Genomic DNA, 19,711 nt, shown 5'->3' on the forward strand with positions numbered 1-19,711 from the left:
GGGTTCGATTCCCGGCCAGGGCACATAGGAGAAGCGCCCATTTGCTTCTCCACCCCCCACCCCCTTCTTCCTCTCTGTCTCTCTCTTCCCCTCCTGCAGCCAAGGCTCCATTGGAGCAAAGATGGCCCTGGCCCAGGCACTGGGGATGGCTCCTTGGCCTCTGCCCCAGGCGTTAGAGTGGCTCTGGTCTCGGCAGAGCGATGCCCCGATGCCCCGGAGGGGCAGAGCATCGCCCCCTGGTGGGAAGAGCTCCACCCCTGGTGGGCGTGCCAGGTGGATCCCGGTCAGGCGCATGTGGGAGTCTGTCTGTCTCTCCCCGTTTCCAGCTTCAGAAAAATACACACAAAAAAAAAAAACACAAAAAACCCTGCCTGTAGGTGAAGTAGCCACTTCTTTTTGGTTGCAATGCTGGGATGGGGTTTTCTCCTGAACTCACCCTGAAATCCTGTTCTTGGCCGGCAAGCAGGTCCCCTGAACGCGACCCTGTGCAGGGACAGCAACAGCTGGGGCCCCATCCTGATCATTCTTGAAGAAGCAGTGGGGAATAGGTGAGATACCACTGGGGAACTCGGAGCTCTCCCCTCCACAGCCAGTAAGTATCACTCTATCTCCAAGTCAGGTCCTGCCCCAGCTTCACCCTACAACCTCCTGCCAGAGGCTCTTTTGCCACCCTGAATTTCTGGGTTCAGTCTCTTGTGTCACCTTTTCATCCCACTGCCATATGCAAACAAAAACGTCAGAGAAGTCCATGATGTATGTTGGAAGTCCAGAGCCAAAAATCTGTTAGTTTTTGGTGTGTGTGTGTGTGTGTGGGGGGGGGGCAGTATAAATCAAAAAAGTAAACAAAACCATAGGAAACACTGTTGGTTACTTGACAACTATTATTAAGGTAAATGGCTCCTGGAGGAAAATCCAACAGATTTTCATATAAACATATAAAAACCGTAATCACTCATGTTTAAATGCCTACCAGTTTAAATTTATGTAATTAAAAAATATGTATTTCATTTCCAGGAAGTAATTTCCCTCCCAACCCCCCACTTATACCATACATGCCTTATATACTCTTCTTTCCAAATACTGGTTTGGTGTCTGAATTCTTTGCCCCATTCCGATAAAGATTAAGGAACAAAAAAACACAGAGAAATACAAACTATATAGCTAGACAACTTACCCAGAGAAACACATGTACTAAAAGAATAAAGTATTCTCCTTCAAAAATTTGGAATATTTTGACTTGAGATAAGAGCAATTGACTACTAAACTAAAGCAAAAAGCATGCTGGTAAACCGTGGATAAGGAACTGAGCCCAAATCCCTGTTCCACAGTAGTTCTCTGGTGAGGAAAAGGGACTTGGGTTGCAAGTTTATTCCTTAAGAACCAAGCTTTATTTATTTACAAAAAAAGAAAAAGAAAAAAAAAAGTTGGAGCAAGAGAAAGACAAATTTTACACAGAATTACTACAATGGGAACTCCCTTTGGTAAGAAGTGTAATAGCTGTCTTGCACACCTGTTCAAGGTACTAGGATCTGAAGCCACACAGAACTATGATACACAAGAAGGTAGAGCAGTTATGCTAGCACATCAAAGCATATTTCTTTTAATAAAAAAATTGACAGTATATACATTATTTACAAAAAAAGGGAAACCAAGTTAAAATTGTGTGTGTGAAGAGAGTAAAGCTGGTGGATGGCACTAGGGCAGACTTGTAAAGAAGCAGGTACAAAACAGTCCCATGGGAGCTAAAAAGGACCGATGTGAGCTTGTTGAGGTTGATAACCAGGAAGGAGTAAAAGGGAGGCAAGCAAGGGACTCATCAGGACTCAAAACCACAAGATGATCACTCCCAAAGCCAAACTGTGAGTCCCAGATAAAAATCTAACAGATGCTCTAGATGTGCTTGAGTGACCAGGAAAAAATAAAATCCAGTTTTGTTCCCCTTTTGAGGGGAGAAGAGGAGCAGAGACCGTCAGAGTAACAACCCATCTGAGCAGGAGTCCTTCCCCAGGATGTCTGTCAATGTATGCTCATCTAGCCGAGGTGTGAACAGGCCCTGGGAGACCCCAGTCTTAGCTCTGCTGGTGTGTGCGAGCAAGCCACGTGTCTCTGCACGGATGTCTTTCCCTCCAGCGCAGGAGGACATGACCCAACCCCTGGGAAAGTCCCAGATCCGGCTTTGTAAGGTACCCATGTTAATTACATGTAGCCCACTTGGTGCCAGGCTGCACACACAAATCAGGTGCCATGTCCCAGAGAGGCCGGTGAGGCTTGAAAGGCATCTTCCTCATTTCTTCAGTGGGTGTGAGGGCACGTGGACCCCACACACACCACCCTCAAGTTGTCTGCTCTGGCTGTGCAGTTATGGGGTTTTGAACACTGTGCCGTATTTGACACGGTACTTGTTAATGCTCACAAAATGCAGAGTCTCTGTGTCACAGGTGGTGGTACAGGGCACCAGGCCCTCCAACCCTTCACCCATGAGCCACTTGCTGGTCTCCGCTGCCATTTCACGGGGCACATGCTCCTTGGTCCATTTATCTACCCAAGCCTGGAATCTCTGATGTAGCCTCTTGCTTACACGCTCATGGGACTGCAAAATAAAACAAGCAAAAGAAAAAAACAAACAAAAAAATGTGAACTAGAACCAAAAAAACCCCTTCAAATACAAATCCCAATTAACCCCTTAAAGAGCAAAGGAAAGATGTGGGCTCAAGTTCCTATCGGGGGGTGGAGGGCAAGAGGAATCTGTGTTTAAAGAAGAGAACTGAAAGAGGGTTAGAACATAGAGCTTATATAAAGAGTCAGAACCCACTCAGCCACCAGAGAAAGGCCAACATAGGGTCTGGGCAGAACAAGCTTAATTTTAGCATTCTTTAGTATCACCTGGGAACTTGATAAAAATACAGATTTCCTTGTTTCCATCAATCTATAGTTCAAAATTAGCAACAAGTGAGACATGAGCTATGGCTGTCAGTCATTGCTATCAGTACATGGCAACCCACCACTAAGTAACAAGACACAAAGTCAACGGCTCAAAACCCACTCTCCAGCCTGGCCTGTGGTGGTACGGTGGATAAAGCATCGACCTGGAACACTGAGGTTGCCGGTTCAAAACATTGGGCTTGCCTGGTCAAGGCACATATGGGAGTTGATGCTTCTTGCTCCTCCCCCCATCTCCCCCTCCCCTCTCTAAAAAAAAAAAAAAAAAAAAAAAAAAATCAAAACCCACTCTCCCTCACAGCATTACCCCACCCTGCCCAGCAGAGTGCCAGGTACAGCAGATCTGCAGTGGAAGTTTATGTCCCTACCTATGAATCCTGAAAATATTTATTGGTGCCATGTTCAAGGCAGAGTAGGGTAAAAGGATGAAATGTGGGGTTGACCAACTCTCCAAATAATCAGAGACACAGATATACAGCACACAGCACCATGAGAGAAGTGAATTAAACTGTCCATCCAGCCCTGGCTGGGTAGCTCAGTTAGGCAGAGAATCATCCTGATATGCCAAGGATACAGATCGATTACTGGTCAAAAGCACATACCAGCATCAACCAATGAATGCATAAGCGGAACAACAAATCTGTGCTTCAACCTCTCTCCAAAATCAATTAACCCCTCCCCCCCCAATCTGCCTAGCTTCTTCCACTTGAATGTTGTTTTTTTTTTTAATTTCCTTCCTCTCGCCCTTTATGAGAGGAGGGGAGATAGTGACACAGACTCCAGCGTGGACATGCACCTTGCACGCACCCTGACCTGGATCCACCCAGCAACTGCCAAGCTGACCTCAGTGTCCGTGGCCAATGCTCAAACCAGTCGGGCCACTGGCTGCGGGAAAGGAAGAGAGAGAGAGGAGGAGAGGGAGAGGAAGAGAAGCAGACAGTGGCTTCTCACATGTATTCCCTGACCGGGGATCAAACCCAGAATATCCGCATGCCAGGCTGATGCTCTACCCACTGAGCTGGTCAGCCAGGGCCCCACTTCAAAGTTTTATTGTCCTTTCAAACTTAACCAGTTTCAAAACAGTGCTTGATCAAAAAATAAAAAGTACTTGATTTGCCCCTGAAACATGGTAATCTCATCTTATTAACAGATGTATCCCGAAACTTCCCACTTAAGCAAAACAAATAAACTCAACGGAAATTGCCATGCACCATCCTTGATGTTTTCCTTTTCTTTCCTCAAATGGGAATCTGATCATTACCTGACAACTGTGTCTCCAACATTTTATTTCCAGTCTGTCTAATCCTTAGTTCCACTGCTACCTCTTGGTTAGCCCGGGACATCATCTCACCTTTGGACTAGAGTAGTCTCGAGTGGCCTCTGCCCTTCCAGCTTTGTGTCCAGAGTCCCAGTCTTCTCACAGCCGTCCAAGCCACCTTTGTCAACATGCCCCAATGTACTTCAAAGACAATCCAAACCATGGCCTACAAGACTAAGCAATGAGGCCTCAACCTACCCTTCTATCTGCACACATTTCACATTAAGGCTCAAGCCACACTGATGGCTTTAGTTTCTCAGGCGTTCCTCCTTCCCAGCCTTGCACTAGTTTCCTGTGCCAGAAAGTATCAACCTACACTCTTCACCAGGAGGGATCCTTATCACTCACTGCTCAGGCCTCAAGCAATACCTTAAAGAGGTCTCTCCCAACAAAAGCTGGGCTTGCATGACTATCACTTGTGCTCATTTCACCCAGCTTCTTTCCTTGACGGCGCACATCACACTGCCGCACACGCTCTACTTGGTGTTGCAGTCCTAGGGCCTGGCTCAGCACCCGGAACATAAGTGCACCAGGGAGCTTTCACAACGTGGGCGGCACCTGTAAACAGGCTTCACACAAGCACCACCACCTAAAAGTAAATGCTGGAGCTTCGCTGGAAAGTGCCACCAGCTGTTATGGGTTTATTTGTCCCCCACCTCCAAATTCATATGCTCAAGTCCTAACTCTCAATACACCTCAGAATGTGACCTTGTTTGAAAATAAGGTTGCTGCAGAAATCATTAGTCTGCAGGTGAGGTCACGCTGTTAGCAAATGAACCCATAATGCAGTGTAAGTGGGGGAAATTTTGACAGAGACACGCACACAGGGACAATGCCATGTGAAGATGAAGGCAGATATCTGCAAGCCAAGGAGCACCTCCGGGTCCAGCCAGCCACCAGAGCCTAGAGGAGGCAAGCAAAACCTTCTCCTCCACACCCTCTGACATTTCAAACCCATTTTGCCAACACTTTGAACCCTGGACTTCTACCTTTCTGAACTCTTGAGACCATACATTGCTGTGGTTTAAGTCACACAGTCTGTAGCTCAATAACCCAATAAACTGGCTCGCTCAACAGTTCTCAAACCCAAATGGAGGTTTTCATAAAGGAAAAAAACACAGAAGCCTGTGGAGTAAGCGGGTACTGGTTTGAGAGAGGTTCTCACCTGATGTGCCCGGAGCAAGGCGGTCCTTCGATACATGTAGTCTTCAGACTTAATTACATACACCATCTTGTAGGAGTTGAGCTTAAACCTGCACTCCAGCTTGTCCAGGCTATCCACGTTTTCCATGCTCTTCTTGCTGTTTCCGTCTTTTCCTTCCTTTTCCTGCTGTTCTCGACCACGTTGACACTTCCGGATTCGCCGCAAGTTCCTACAAAGCAGAAAGCCCTGAAAGATAAGAGCTGGTCCATACAGATTCCCATGACACCCCCATGAGGTTTCTTTATTACATTCCTTCATTGCACTTGTCACAATTTTAGTGACACACATACAAAACATGTATAAATGGTTTAATTGTAAAAAAACCTTTCACCTGCAGGGATAAACAGGATAAAAAGCAGAAAGAGTCAACCACTTTTTACCCTTGATTCTTCAAATCCCACTTGCCCAGGCAGAAGAAGCCTGTTTGCAGCTTCAATGGTCTCTCTGAAATAATGTATGTAATCATTGCTATGGTCCTCCTTCTGGAATTTGTTCACAACAAAATCAGATCACACTCTTTTATTCTCAGTTTTTCACCAATTCTTATAAAGATTTTTAAAATTTCACTACACATAGATTTGACACATTCATTCTCTTCACTGGCTGCAGAGGAATGTGCCTGAATTGAATCTTTCCTTAACAGGAATCAGTTAGGTTTTCTGCATCGTAACCAGAGCACAGAAACTTATTTGAATGCCCTATTTGTTCAAGTCTTCCAAAGATAGTACATAACTAAATACTATTCTACATACATAGGAAAGGAAATAAACACCAACGGATACCCTGGTAGTTGTTAATACCAGGTAGGTATTAATTCTCCAGCAATAAGCAGAGAAAGGTTGTTAACTAAGCAATTATACCGTTGGCAATGTTATTTTATTAAAAGCACTGTTTCAGTGAATATCTTTGTATACATCTATTTCTGTAGGACAGCAAGTTCTCTGGTCCAAGGAAGGACCTTTGGCAGTCCCAAAACCCTTTTCAGGAGGTCTGTAAAATCAAAACTACTTTCATAATACTACTAAAACATTACTTGCTTTATTTTTAACTGCATTAATATTTGCACTTGCAGTGCAAAAGTAATGGTGGATAAAATGCTGGTGGTGGCACCCAACTACCCTTAGACATCCTTGTATTCTTCTCTGGCTATGCACTGCAATTAAAAAGAAAGATGGCTTCACTTAAGAATGCCTTTGGCCTGACTGCTGGTGGTGCAGTGGACAGAGCATCAATCTAGGATGCTGAGGTTCCAGGTTTGAAACCCTGAGGTCGCTGGCTTGAGTGCAGGCTCCCTGACATGATCTCAAGGTCTCTGGCTTGAGCAAGAGGTCACTGGCTTGATTTGAGCCGCCCCCACCCCGTCAAGGTGCTTACCAGAAAAAAAATCAATGAACAACTAATGTGATGCAACTATGAGTTGAGTTAATGCTTCTAATCTCTCTCCCTTCTCTCTTGCTCTCACATAAAAAATAAGAATGTCTTTGAGCCTGACCTGTGGTTGTGCTGTGGAGAGAGTCAACCCAGAATGCTGAAGTCCCTGGTTCGAAACCCCGAGGTTTTCAGCTTTAGTGAAACAGGATCACTGACAAGATCCCAAGGTCACTGGCTCAGCTTGAGCTCCACATCCCCCACCCCTCAAGGTACATACGAGGAGCAATCAATGAGCAACTAATGTGGAGCAACTATGAGTTGATGCTTCTCATCTCTCTCCTCCCTCTCTCTCCCTTCCTGTCTCCCTGGCTCGCTCTCTAAAAATAAAATTAAAAGTCTTTGATCCCAGTAAATCCAATTAAAAAAAAAGAGTAAAAAATACAATGAAATAAAAGAATGTCCTTAATGAAGAAGTAACATTTAAAAAATAAAGCCCTTGCCCTGACAGGATAGCTTGGTTGATTAGAACACCATCCAGAAGTGCAAAGGTTGCTGGTTTGATCCTGTCAATCCCCAATCAGGGCATAAACAGGAACAGATCGATGTTCCTGCCTCTGTCTGTCTCTCCCTTCCTCTCTCTAAAATCATAATAAAAAATTTAAAGCCGATCACCTCAATTCACATTGTTTTAGTATGCTGTGTGGTGCAATGGGGACCACACAGGAAGCACTTCTGTGTGTTGACATGCAACAGAACCCTTGAAGAAAGGTCACTTAAGTTCTGCTTACATTGCAAATGGTTCACAAATTTTACTTCAAAGTACAACTGACTAGTCAGTCTAGGATACTGGGTACATATTTTCTCGAAAATGAACATGGGAACTTGGCACTTTAAGGAAAATAACTGCACATTTTTGTTGCCAATAATAGTATTTAAACTTTCAAGTGAAACTGAGCTTGGTAAACTGGTTCTTGCCACCATGAGCTGACAGATTCCCATTACTTAATGATGTGTTTGATGAGGTCAATGGCAATATTAAAAAATGTAATTTTTTTGCATACTGTAAAATGAAAATGTGTAAACAGTTGGTAGGTCTGTGTAACTTAGTGAATTATTTTCCAAATGACCAATTGCATCAAGTTTTTAAATCATGCATAAAAAAATTGAAATGACTAGATAAACCAAGGGTCTGACATAACTGTATGAAAAGATCATTGGTATTTTTATTGATACTGCAAGTGACCTTGAATGGACTACTACCTAAAGAGTTTTGTTGTCAGATCAAAGAATAGCCACAATTATATAAAAGGACATGAAATTTTTTCTGACTGCATATCTGAGTAACGCTAGATTTTCTCCCCTACTTCACACAAACAAAAGAATGCAGCAGAATGACGTCAGAGTAATGGCGCTATAAGGAGTGATACCGATAAATCTCCCCAAAAACTCAACAAGATCTTCAACCAGAAACAGAAAAATCTATCCTTGGAGCCTCCAGATGTTCCGCAATACATGTGAAGGTATGGTCGAGCGAAAAATTGGCTAAATATATAATCAAACCCCGAAGGAAATAAGGAGGGGGAAACACTCCGCCTTCCTCACTAACCTAAATAAGGACTGCTTTCACTGGGAACTGAGAGTATAGGAACTAAAGCGGGCAAAGGGGGTGAATAGATCCAGGCCATGGCACAAACGGCCGAACCAGGCTGTGGCACGGACATCCAAGCCGAGGAAAAACTGTGCTTGTGGCAACCCAGTCAATACAAGCTAACGCTCGTGCCAAATCCAGATAAAGAAAGGCACTCGGGACAGCCATCCGCCCCGATCTCCTGGTCAGCGCGCACTGATAGTGGGCGAGAGATTCCTCCTAGAGCCCCGGGAGTGGCCGCCCATGTTACCTGGCAGCGGGGCAGAGTCAGAGGCCTTATGTGTGGGCCGAAAGCAGAATCTTGGGGCGCCCCAGCGCCTTGAAAAAGCCGGCGCACAGGGAGGGAGCGAGAGCTAATTCCAATGCAGGAACTTTTCCATGTGGGTGGGGGTCTCACTCAGAGTGAGAGGCAGCTGGCCTGATCTCCTGGTCAGCACGCACGGAGAGTGGGCGAGAGATTCCTCCAAGTGCCCCGGGAGTGGGTGCCCATGTTCCCGGACAGAGGGGCAGAGTCAGGGGCCTTTGTGTGGGCCGAAAGCAGAATCTCGGGCCGCCCCAGCACACTGAAAAAGCCGCGCACGGGGAGGGAGCGAGAGCTAATTCCAACGCTGAGACTTTTCCGTGCGGGTGGGGGTCTCATTCGGAGTGAGAGGCGGCTTGCTCCATATCCTGGTTGGTGAGCGCAAATAGTGAGCGAGAGATTCCTCCATGCGCCCATGTTACCGGACAGAGGGGCAGAGTCAGAGGTCTTTGTGTGGGCGGAAGCCCCGCCTGATTATGCTAGCAGCTCTGACTGATTGAGCATTACCCAGAGTCCTGCACGGAGTGGGAATACAGTGGGGATTTGCCAGCTCTTTGAGCCTCTTGCTCTCCAGGCAGAGGCAGCAACAACCCCATAGCTAGATCATCAGGCTACTAATTCAGAAAGGAAAGACTAGGAGAGAGGCTCCGGGAACACGGACTCTCTCACTGTCGGAGCCTACAAATGCTAATGAACCTCAACTGCCAACGAGACTGAAGCCCAATATATGACATTGCCATAGAGACTTATCAACTGCAAACCTCTACCTGAGCGTGCCAAAGGGGCAGAACTCGGGGTACAGAATCACCGACCAGGAAGAGGGAGAGAAAAGAAGGAGCAAGAAGATAACCTCTCAAAATCAAGAATAATCCACAGACTTTATAAACTATCCCATTTTATTATATTTGTTCGTTTGTTTCTCTTATCTTCATGTCTTGATTACTTTTTCCTCTTCCAATTTGGTCATTTAATTCTCTGCCGGTCTTACTTTCTCCTCTCCTTGAACTACACTACCCATAAGTGTTACATCTCCCATTATCTTTTCTGTCTTCTTCCTTTCTCTCTATGAGGGTTGCATTCCAAAACCCTTAACTCTCTCTCTCTCTCTCCTTTTTTTTCTTTTTTCTTCTTTTAGTGGTTCCCTCTTTTTTTCCCTCTCTTTCTTTTCTCCTTCTATATTAGTTTCTTCCTTTCTCCTTTACGTCTCCTCTCATTCAATCCTCAATAACGAACAAATTATTTTATCTGGGACTCAAACTTATGTTTGTGGCGCTTTGGAGTTTTTTTATTTTGCTTTTTTAACTCACTAGCAGTGCTCCCAACCCTGGCTCTCCATTTTATCTAGTTCTTATTCCACTAAATACAATAGTAATTTTTAAAAATTTCCCCCCTTTTTCCTGTTTCCCTCTTATTCATCTCATCATATCTCTTAGTCAACCAACACCTAAAAGCAAATCATTTTATTCTTGACCCAAATTTTTTCCTTATTTGCATTTTGTGGGTCCATACCCCCTTTTTTGCCCCTTTATTACTTCTCCCCAACTCAGGCCCTCTATTATAGGTATTGTTTGTTCTATTTAGCACAATATAATTCACAGTTCACCACAAGATTTTCTCAAGAAGAAGGGGAGAGGTGAAGAGAAGGAAAAAAGAGGGGGGGAAATAAATTTTTTTTAAATTCTTTTTAATTTTTTTAACTTTTTATTCTTTATTAAATCTCATTAATACTATCAACAAAACCACCCTCAGATGCCATTAAGAGAAAATCAAATATCATGAATACAAAAGAAAGAATGGTAACACAGATAGATGAGGAAAAATCTATGGAGAAAAAATTTAATATATTGGAAACCTTGGAGCTAAATGACAGAGAATTTAAAATAGAAATCCTAAAAATACTCAGAGATATACAAGAAAACACAGAAAGGCAATTTAGGGAGCTTAGAAAACAACTCAATGAACACAAAGAATATATTACCAAGGAAATTGAAACTATAAAAACAAATCAAATAGAGATTAAAAACTCAATTCATGAGCTGAAAAACGAGGTAACAAGCTTAGCTAATAGAACAGGCCAGATAGAAGGTAGGATTAGTGAAATAGAAGACAAGCAACTTGAGGCACAATAGAGAGAAGAAAGAGACTCAAAAATTAAAAAAAAATGAGATAGCCCTACAGGAATTGTCTGACTCCATCAAAAAGAATAACATAAGAATAATAGGTATATCAGAGGGAGAAGAGAGAGAAAATGGAATGGAGAACATAAACAAATAATAGATGAGAACTTCCCAAGCCTGTGGAAAGAATTAAAGCCTCAAATTCAGGAAGTAAACAGAACTCCGGGTTTTCTTAACCCCAACAAACCTACTCCAAGGCACATCATAATGAAATTGGCACAAACCAATGACAAAGAAAAAATTCTCAAGGCAGCCACAGAAAAGAATACAACATATAAAGGAAGGCCCATTAGATTATCATTTGATTTCTCAACAGAAACTCTACAAGCTAGAAGAGAGTAGACCCCAATATTTAAAGTCCTGAAAGAGAGGAACTTTCAGCCATGAATACTATACCCATTAAAGCTATCCTTCAAATATGAAGGAGAAATAAAAACATTCACAGATACAGAAAAGATGAGGGAATTTATCAGAAAACCCCCACTCCAGGAATTACTAAAGGGGGTTCTCCAACCAGATACAAAGAACAAAAAACAAAACAAAACAAAAAAACCCAAAACCACAAGTAAAAGCTCCATCAAGAACACAATAAAACCAAATTTAAACTGTGACAACAACAAAAAAAAGGGGAGGGGAGAGGATGGAGATTAACAGTAGCAAAGGACGAGCCTGGCCAGGTGGTGGCGCAGTGGATAGAGTGTCGGACTGGGATGTGAAAGGACCCAGGTTCGAGACCTCGAGGTCACCAGCTTGAGCGTGGGCTCATCTGGCTTGAGCAAAGAGTTCACTAGCTTGGACCCAAGGTCGCTGGCTCCAGCAGGGGGTTACTTGGTCTGCTGAAGGCCCGCGGTCAAGGCACATGTGAGAAAGCAATCAATGAACAACTAAGAAGTCGCAACGCGCAACGAAAAACTGATGATTGATGCTTCTCATCTCTCTCCGTTCCTGTCTGTCTGTCCCTGTCTATCTCTGCTTCTGTAAAAAAAAACAAAAAACAAAAAACAAAAAAACAAACAAACAAACAAAAAAAACAGTAGCAAAGGACGATGGAGTGCAAAAGTACTCACAAGATAGTGCACTACAATGAACAGGGTAGGAACCCTTTTCATTACTTAAAGGTAACCACCATTGAAAAACCACTACAGAAGCACATGGTTTAAAAAAGATAGCAACAGAGGAAAGAAGTATGGAATACAACCAAATAAAAACAAAAGATAGAAAAACGAATGAGAAGGATCAAATAAGACACAAAATTAACAGAAAGCAATCTATAAAATGGCAATAGGGAATTCACAAGTGTCAATAATTACACTAAATGTAAACGGATTAAACTCACCAATAAAAAGGCACAGAGTAGGAGAATGGATTAAAAAAGAAAATCCAACTGTATGCTGCATACAAGAAACTCATCTAAGTAACAAGGATAAAAACAAATTCAAAGTGAAAGGCTGGAAAACAATACTCCAAGCAAATAAGATCCAAAAAAAAGCAGGCGTAGCAATACTCATATCTGATAATGCTGACTATAAGACAGCAAAAGTACTCAGTGACAAAAATGGTCATTTCATAATGATTAAGGGGACACTGAATCAAGAAGATATAACAATTCTTGGCCCCGGCCGGTTGGCTCAGCGGTCGAGCGTCGGCCTGGCGTGCGGGGGACCTGGGTTCGATTCCCGGCCAGGGCACATAGGAGAAGCGCCCATTTGCTTCTCCACCCCCCCCCTTCCTCTCTGTCTCTCTCTTTCCCTCCCGCAGCCAGGGCTCCATTGGAGCAAAGATGGCCCGGGCGCTGGGATGGCTCCTTGGCCTCTGCCCCAGGTGCTAGAGTGGCTCTGGTCGCGGCAGGGCAACGCCCCGGAGGGGTAGAGCATTGCCCCCTGGTGGGCAGAGCGCAGCCCCTGGTGGGCGTGCCAGGTGGATCCCGGTCGGGAGTATTCGGGAGTCTGTCTGGCTGTCTCTCCGTTTCCAGCTTCAAAAAAAAAAAAAAAGAAGATATAACAATTCTTAATATATATGCACCAAACCAAGGAGCACCAAAATATATAAGACAGCTACTTATTGACCTTAAAACAAAAACTGAAAAAATACAATCATACTTGGAGACCTCAATACACCGCTGACGGCTCTAGATCGGTCATCCAAACAGAGAATCAATAAAGATATAATAAAGACATAATGGCCTTCAACAAAACACTAGAGCACCTGGATATGATAGACATCTACAGGACATTTCATCTCAAAGTGACAGAGTATACATTTTTCTCCAGTGTACACGGATCATTCTCAAGAATTGATCATATATTGGGCCACAAAAACAACATCAGCAAATTCAGAAAAATCGAAGTTGTACCAAGCATATTTTCTGATCATAAAGCCTTGAAACTAGAATTCAACTGCAAAAAAGAAGAAACCCCCCCCACAAAAATGTGGAAACTAAACAACATACTCTTAAAAAATGAATGGGTTAAATAAGAAATAAGCGCAGAGATCAAAAGATATATACAGACAAATGAAAATGACAATACGACATATCAGAATCTATGAAATGCAGCAAAAGCAGTGATGAGAGGGAAGTTCATATCACTTCAGGCCTATATGAACAAACAAGAGAGAGCCCAAGTGATCCACTTAACTTCACACCTTAAGGAACTGGAAAAAGAAGAACAAAGACAACCCAAAACCATCCGAAGAAAGGAAATAATATAAATCAGAGCAGAAATAAATGAAATAGAGAACAGAAAAACTATAGAAAAAATTAATAGAACAAGGAGTTGGTTCTTTGAAAAGATCAACAAGGCCCTGGCCGGTTGGTTCAGTGGTAGAGCGTCGGCCTGGCGTGCAGAGGCCCCGGGTTCGATTCCCGGCAAGGGCACACAGGAGAGGCGCCCATCTGCTTCTCCACCCCTTCCCCCTCCTTCCTCTCTGTCTCTCTCTTTCCTTCCTGCAGCCAAGGCTCCATTGGAGCAAAGATGGCCCGGGCGCTGGGGATGGCTCCTTGGCCTCTGCCCCAGGTGCTGGAGTGGCTCTGGTCGCGGCAGAGCGACGCCCCGGAGGGGCAGAGCATCGCCCCCTGGTGGGCGTGCCAGGTGGATCCCGGTCGGGCGCATGTGGGAGTCTGTCTGACTGTCTCTCCCCGTTTCCAGCTTCCGAAAAATACAAAAAAAAAAAAAAAAAAGAAAGAAAAGATCAACAAAATTGAAAAAACCCTGGCAAGACTTACCAAGGAAAAAAAGAGAAAGAACTCATATAAACAAAATCCAAAATGAAAGAGGAGAAATCACCACGGACATCGTAGATATACAAAGAATTATTGTAGAATACTATGAAAAACTTTATGCTACTAAATTCAACAACCTAGAAGAAATGGATAAATTCCTAGAACAATACAACCTTCCTAGACTGAGTCAAGAAGAAGCAGAAAGCCTAAACAGACCTAGAGAAGAAATAGAAAAAACTATTAAAAACCTCCCCAAGCCTGACCTCTGGTGGCGCAGTGGATAAAGCATCGACCTGGAAATGCTGAGGTCGCCGGTTCGAAACCCTGGGCTTGCCTGGTCAAGGCACATATGGGAGTTGATGCTTCCAGCTCCTCCCCCCTCTCTCTCTCCTCTCTCTCTCTCTCCTCTCTAAAAATGAATAAATAAAATTAAAAAAAAAAAAAAAAAAAAAAAAAAACCTCCCCAAAAATAAAAGTCCAGGCCCAGACGGCTATACTAGCGAATTTTATCAAACATTCAAAGAAGACTTGGTTCCTATTCTACTGAAAGTCTTCCAAAAAACTGAAGAAGAAACAATACTTCCAAACACATTTTTTAAAAATTTATTTATTTATTCATTTTAGAGAAGAGAGACAGAGAGAGAAGGGGGGAGGATCAGGAAGCATCAACTCCCATATGTGCCTTGACCAGGCAAGCCCAGGGTTTTGAACCAGCGACCCCAGTATTCCAGGTCGATGCTTGATCCACTGCGCCACCACAGGTCAGGCTCCAAACACATTTTATGAGGCCAACATAACCCTCATACCGAAACCTCGCAAGGATGGCACAAAAAAAGAAAACTACAGACCAATATATCTAATGAATACAGATGCTAAAATACTAAACAAAATACTAGCAAATCGAATACAACAACATATTAAAAAAATAATACATCATGATCAAGTGGGATTCATCCCAGAATCTCAAGGATGGTTCAACATACGTAAAACGGTTAACGTAATATACCGTATCAACAAAACAAAAACCAAAAACAACATGATCTTATCAATAGATGCAGAAAAGGCATTCGATAAAATACAACACAATTTTATGTTTAAGACTCTCAACAAAATGGGTATAGAAGGAAAATATCTCAACATGATAAAGGCCATATATGATAAACCATCAGCTAACATCATATTAAATGGCACTAAACTGAAAGCTTTCCCCCTTAGATCAGGAACAAGACAGGGTTGTCCACTCTCTCCACTGTTATTTAATGTGGTACTAGAGGTTCTAGCCACAGCAATCAGACAAGACAAAGAAATAAAAGGCATCCATATCGGAAAAGAAGAAATAAAGGTATCACTTTTTGCAGATGATATGATCCTATACATCGAAAACCCCAAAGAATCCACAAAAAGACTACTAGAAACAATAAGCCAATACAGTAAGGTCGCAGGATACAAAATTAACATACAAAAGTCCATAGCCTTTCTCTATGCCAACAATGAAACATTTGAGAACTCAAAAAAATAATCCCCTTCACGATTACAACAACAACAAAATACCTAGGAATAAACATAACAAAGAATGTAAAGGACTTATATAATGAAAACTACAAACCATTGTTAAGGGAAATCGAAAAAGATACAATGAGATGGAAGAATATTCCTTGTTCTTGGTTAGGAAGAATAAATATAATCAAGATGGCCATATTACCCAAAGCAATATACAAATTTAATGCAATTCCCATCAAAATTCCAATGACATTTTTTAAAGAAATGGAACAAAAAATCATCAGATTTATATGGAACTATAAAAACCCCCGAATAGCCAAAGCAATCTTAAAGAAAAAAAATGAAGCTGGGGGCATTACAATACCTGACTTCAAACTATATTATAGGGCCACGACAATCAAAACAGCATGGTATTGGCAGAAAAATAGACACTCAGACCAATGGAACAGAATAGAAAGTCCAGAAAAAAACCCACATATATATGGTCAAATAATTTTTGATAAAGGGGCCAACAACACACAATACAGAAAAGAAAGCCTCTTCAACAAATGGTGGGAAAACTGGAAAGCCACATGCAAAAGAATGAAACTGGACTACAGTTTGTCCCCTTGTACTAAAATTAATTCAAAATGGATCAAAGATCTAAATATAAGACCTGAAACAATAAAGTACATAGAAGAAGACATAGGTTTTAAACTCATGGACCTTGGTTTTAAAGAGCATTATGAATTTGACTCCAAAGGCAAGAGAAGTGAAGGCAAAAATTAATGAATGGGACTACATTAGACTAAGAAGTTTTTGCTCAGCAAGAGAAACTGATAACAAAATAGACAGCCAACTAAATGGTAAATATTTTCAAACAACTGCTCAGATAAGGGCCTAATATGCAAAATATACAAAGAACTCATAAAACTCAACAACAAACAATCCAATAAAAAAATGGGAAGAGGACATGAACAGACACTTCTCCCAGGAAGAAAAACAAATGGCCAATAGATATATGAAAAGATACTCATCTTCTTTAGTTATTAGAGAAATGCAAATCAAAACTGCAATGAGATACCACCTCACACCTGTTAGATTAGCTATTATTAACAAGACAGGTAATAGCAAATGTTGGAGAGGCTGTGGAGAAAAAGGAACCCTCATTCACTGTTGGTAGGAATGTAAAGTAGTACAACCATTATGGAAGAAAGTATGGTGGTTCCTCAAAAAACTGAAAATAGAACTACCTTATGACCCAGCAATCCCTCTACTGGGTATATACCCCCAAAACTCAGAAACATTGATACGTAAAGACACATGCAGCCCCATGTTCATTGCAGCATTGTTCACAGTGGCCAGGACATGGAAACAACCAAAAAGCCCTTCAACAGAAGACTGGATAAAGAAGATGTGGCACATATATACTATGGAATACTACTCAGCCATAAAAAATGATGACATGGGATCATTTACAGCAAAATGGTGGGATCTTGATAACATTATACGAAGTGAAATAAGTAAATCAGAAAAAACCAGGAATTGCATTATTCCATACGTAGGTGGGATATAAAAGTGAGACTAGCCCTGGCCGGTTTGCTCAGTGGTAGAGCATCGGCCTGGCGTGCAGAGATCCCGGGTTCGATTCCTGGCCAGGGCACACAGGAGAGGTGCCCATCTGCTTCTCCATCCCTCCCCCTCTCCTTCCTCTCTCTCTCTTCCCCTCCCGCAGCCGAGGCTCCATTGGAGCAAGGATGGCCCGGGCGCTGGGGATGGCTCCTTGGCCTCTGCCCCAGGCGCTAGAGTGGCTCTGGTCGCAGCAGAGCGACGCCCTGGAGGGGCAGAGCGTCGCCCCCTGGTGGGCAGAGCGTCGCCCCCTGGTGGGTGTGCTGGGTGGATCCCGGTCCGGCACATGCGGGAGTCTGTCTGACTGTCTCTCCCCATTTCCAGCTTCAGAAAGATACCAAAAAAAAAAAAAAAAAAAAAAAAAAGGCGAGACTAAGAGACATTGATAAGAGTGTGGTGGTTACAGGAGGGGGAGAGGGAGAGGGAGAGGGAAAGGGGGAGGGGGAGGGGCACAAAGAAAACTAGATAGAAGGTGACAGAGGACAATCTGACTTTGGGTGATGGGTAAGCAACATAATTGATTGACAAGATAACCTGGACATGTTTTCTTTGAACATATGTACCCTGATTTATTGATGTCACCCTAGTAAAATTAATTTAAAAAGGGGAAAAAAAAAAAAAAGAATGCAGTAGATTGAATAAGGAGCCGGTTTTTCTCTTATAAAGCCAGACACCAAACAAGTTTAAAATTGTAATGCAATGCCACTCTTTCCCCTAATTTTTGTTTTCGGATAGCCTTTCATTAAACAATTATTTATGATAAGATCTAATAGGTTTAGTATTGTTGGTTTGTTAAAATTACTTATTTATTTTTTAGAGTTTATTCACTTTTAGAGAGAGAGAAAGAGGGAGGGAGAGAGAGAGAGAAAGAAGTGGGGCGGATCAGGAAGCATCAACTCCCATATGTGCCCTAACCAGGCAAGCCCAGGGTTTCAAACCGGAGACCTCAGTGTTCCAGGTCAACGCTTTATCCACTGCGCCACCACAGGTCAGGCAGTATTATTGTTTTTAAACAGAATCCATAACTCTTTTAGACAATTCTCAGTTTTAATTTCCAATGTGGTAAATCTTACTAGACACAGTCCATGTAAATAAAAGCTCTGGGAGGTGGCTCAGTATCTAAGAGTGAAGGGGCTCAAGGCCAAAAGGCTTCAGAACCTCAGCTTGGGACCTTGGACTTTGGGAGAGTTTGTACCATTCCATAAATGACAAGAGTGGCCTCACTGTATATAAACTTTGCACAAAATATATGGTCTGTGCTTTCCTTCTGGGAATCTGGAATTTTGGTACATGACAAACAGAGGGTTCCTACATGACTAGCACCAATAAAGAACTATGGCACTGAGACAGAACCTAATGAGCTTCCTTGGTTGACAGAACTTGGAAGATGGTCACAGTTTGTTGCTGGAGGAACCCAGAGTGTCCTGTGTGACTCTAGTAGAAGAAGATTCTGGGACACTTTTGCCTGGCTTGCTCTGATCTTTTCACAGGTGCCTCTTCCCTTTGCTGACTCAGCTTTTTACACATTCCCCCCTCTGACACAAGGCAAGTAAGTTGTTGCAGATTCTCTAAAACTCTCACTTCCCTAATGCTCTGCACAAGTCCTAGGCAAGCTTCTGGTTTAACAGCAACACAAACCTTGACCAGTATCCCCAGCAGACAGAAAGATTAATAGAATGACAAACAAGAACCTGAAAGCCATTTAACTCTGCGCTGCTGCACACGCACCGGTGTATCCTGCCGACACATGACTTGGCTCACTCACCTTGGGAGAAATACTGGTTTCCGTGCCAGGTGCTCACGAAGCTCAGGAGAGGTAGTGTCAGAATTCATGTAGCGCTCCACATAGTCTGACCAACGCTGGTATCACAAACACAAAACAGGGGTGGGCAAAGAACACAAAGCCTAAACTCCATCCATGTCAACAAATTCTATAACTAAAATGTCTAGATAAAAAATTCTCTTCCCATAATGACATGTTGTTACTTGGTATGGAAACACAGCTTTAAAATTCTGCCAGAACAATGATTTTCAACCTTTTTCATCTCATAGCACATAAGCTAATTAGTTACTAAGTTTGCACACCAAAAAAATGTATTTTTGGCCCTGGCCGGTTGGCTCTGTGGTAGACCGTTGGCCTGGCATGCAGGAGTCTCAGGTTTGATTACCGGCCAGGGCACACAGAAGCGCCCATTTGCTTCTCCACCCCTCCCCCTCTCCTTCCTCTCTGTCTCTCTCTTCCCCTCCCGCAGCCAAGGCTCCATTGGAGCAAAGATGGCCCGGGCGCTGAGGATGGCTCTATGGCCTCTGCCTCAGGCGCTAGAATAGCTCTGGGTGCAACAGAGTCACACCCCCAATGGGCAGAGCATCGCCCCCTGGTGGGCGTGCCGGGTGGATCCCGGTCTGGCACATGCGGGAGTCTGT

At 43.1% G+C, this 19,711-nt stretch overlaps 1 protein-coding gene across 7 annotated transcripts in view; it reads right to left on the reverse strand.

The window, feature by feature from the left end:
- Positions 1-1,239: 1,239 nt before the first annotated feature.
- Positions 1,240-19,711, reverse strand: part of SIN3A (SIN3 transcription regulator family member A) — a 100,321-nt gene continuing 81,849 nt past the window's right edge. For 6 of the 7 annotated variants that reach the window (XM_066278242.1, XM_066278243.1, XM_066278240.1 and 3 more), the window contains 3 exons: positions 19,053-19,147; positions 5,424-5,631; positions 1,240-2,590 (listed from right to left, as the gene is read on the reverse strand). In XM_066278242.1, the coding sequence (XP_066134339.1) occupies positions 2,360-2,590; positions 5,424-5,631; positions 19,053-19,147 (534 nt within the window). In that variant the 3' untranslated portion in view covers positions 1,240-2,359. The remainder of the gene's footprint in view (positions 2,591-5,423; positions 5,632-19,052; positions 19,148-19,711) is intronic. The other variant, XM_066278237.1, reaches the window with a different exon arrangement.

The sequence above is a fragment of the Saccopteryx bilineata genome, chromosome 4 (assembly GCF_036850765.1).
Source record: "Saccopteryx bilineata isolate mSacBil1 chromosome 4, mSacBil1_pri_phased_curated, whole genome shotgun sequence".
NCBI classification, from domain to species: Eukaryota; Metazoa; Chordata; class Mammalia; order Chiroptera; family Emballonuridae; genus Saccopteryx; species Saccopteryx bilineata.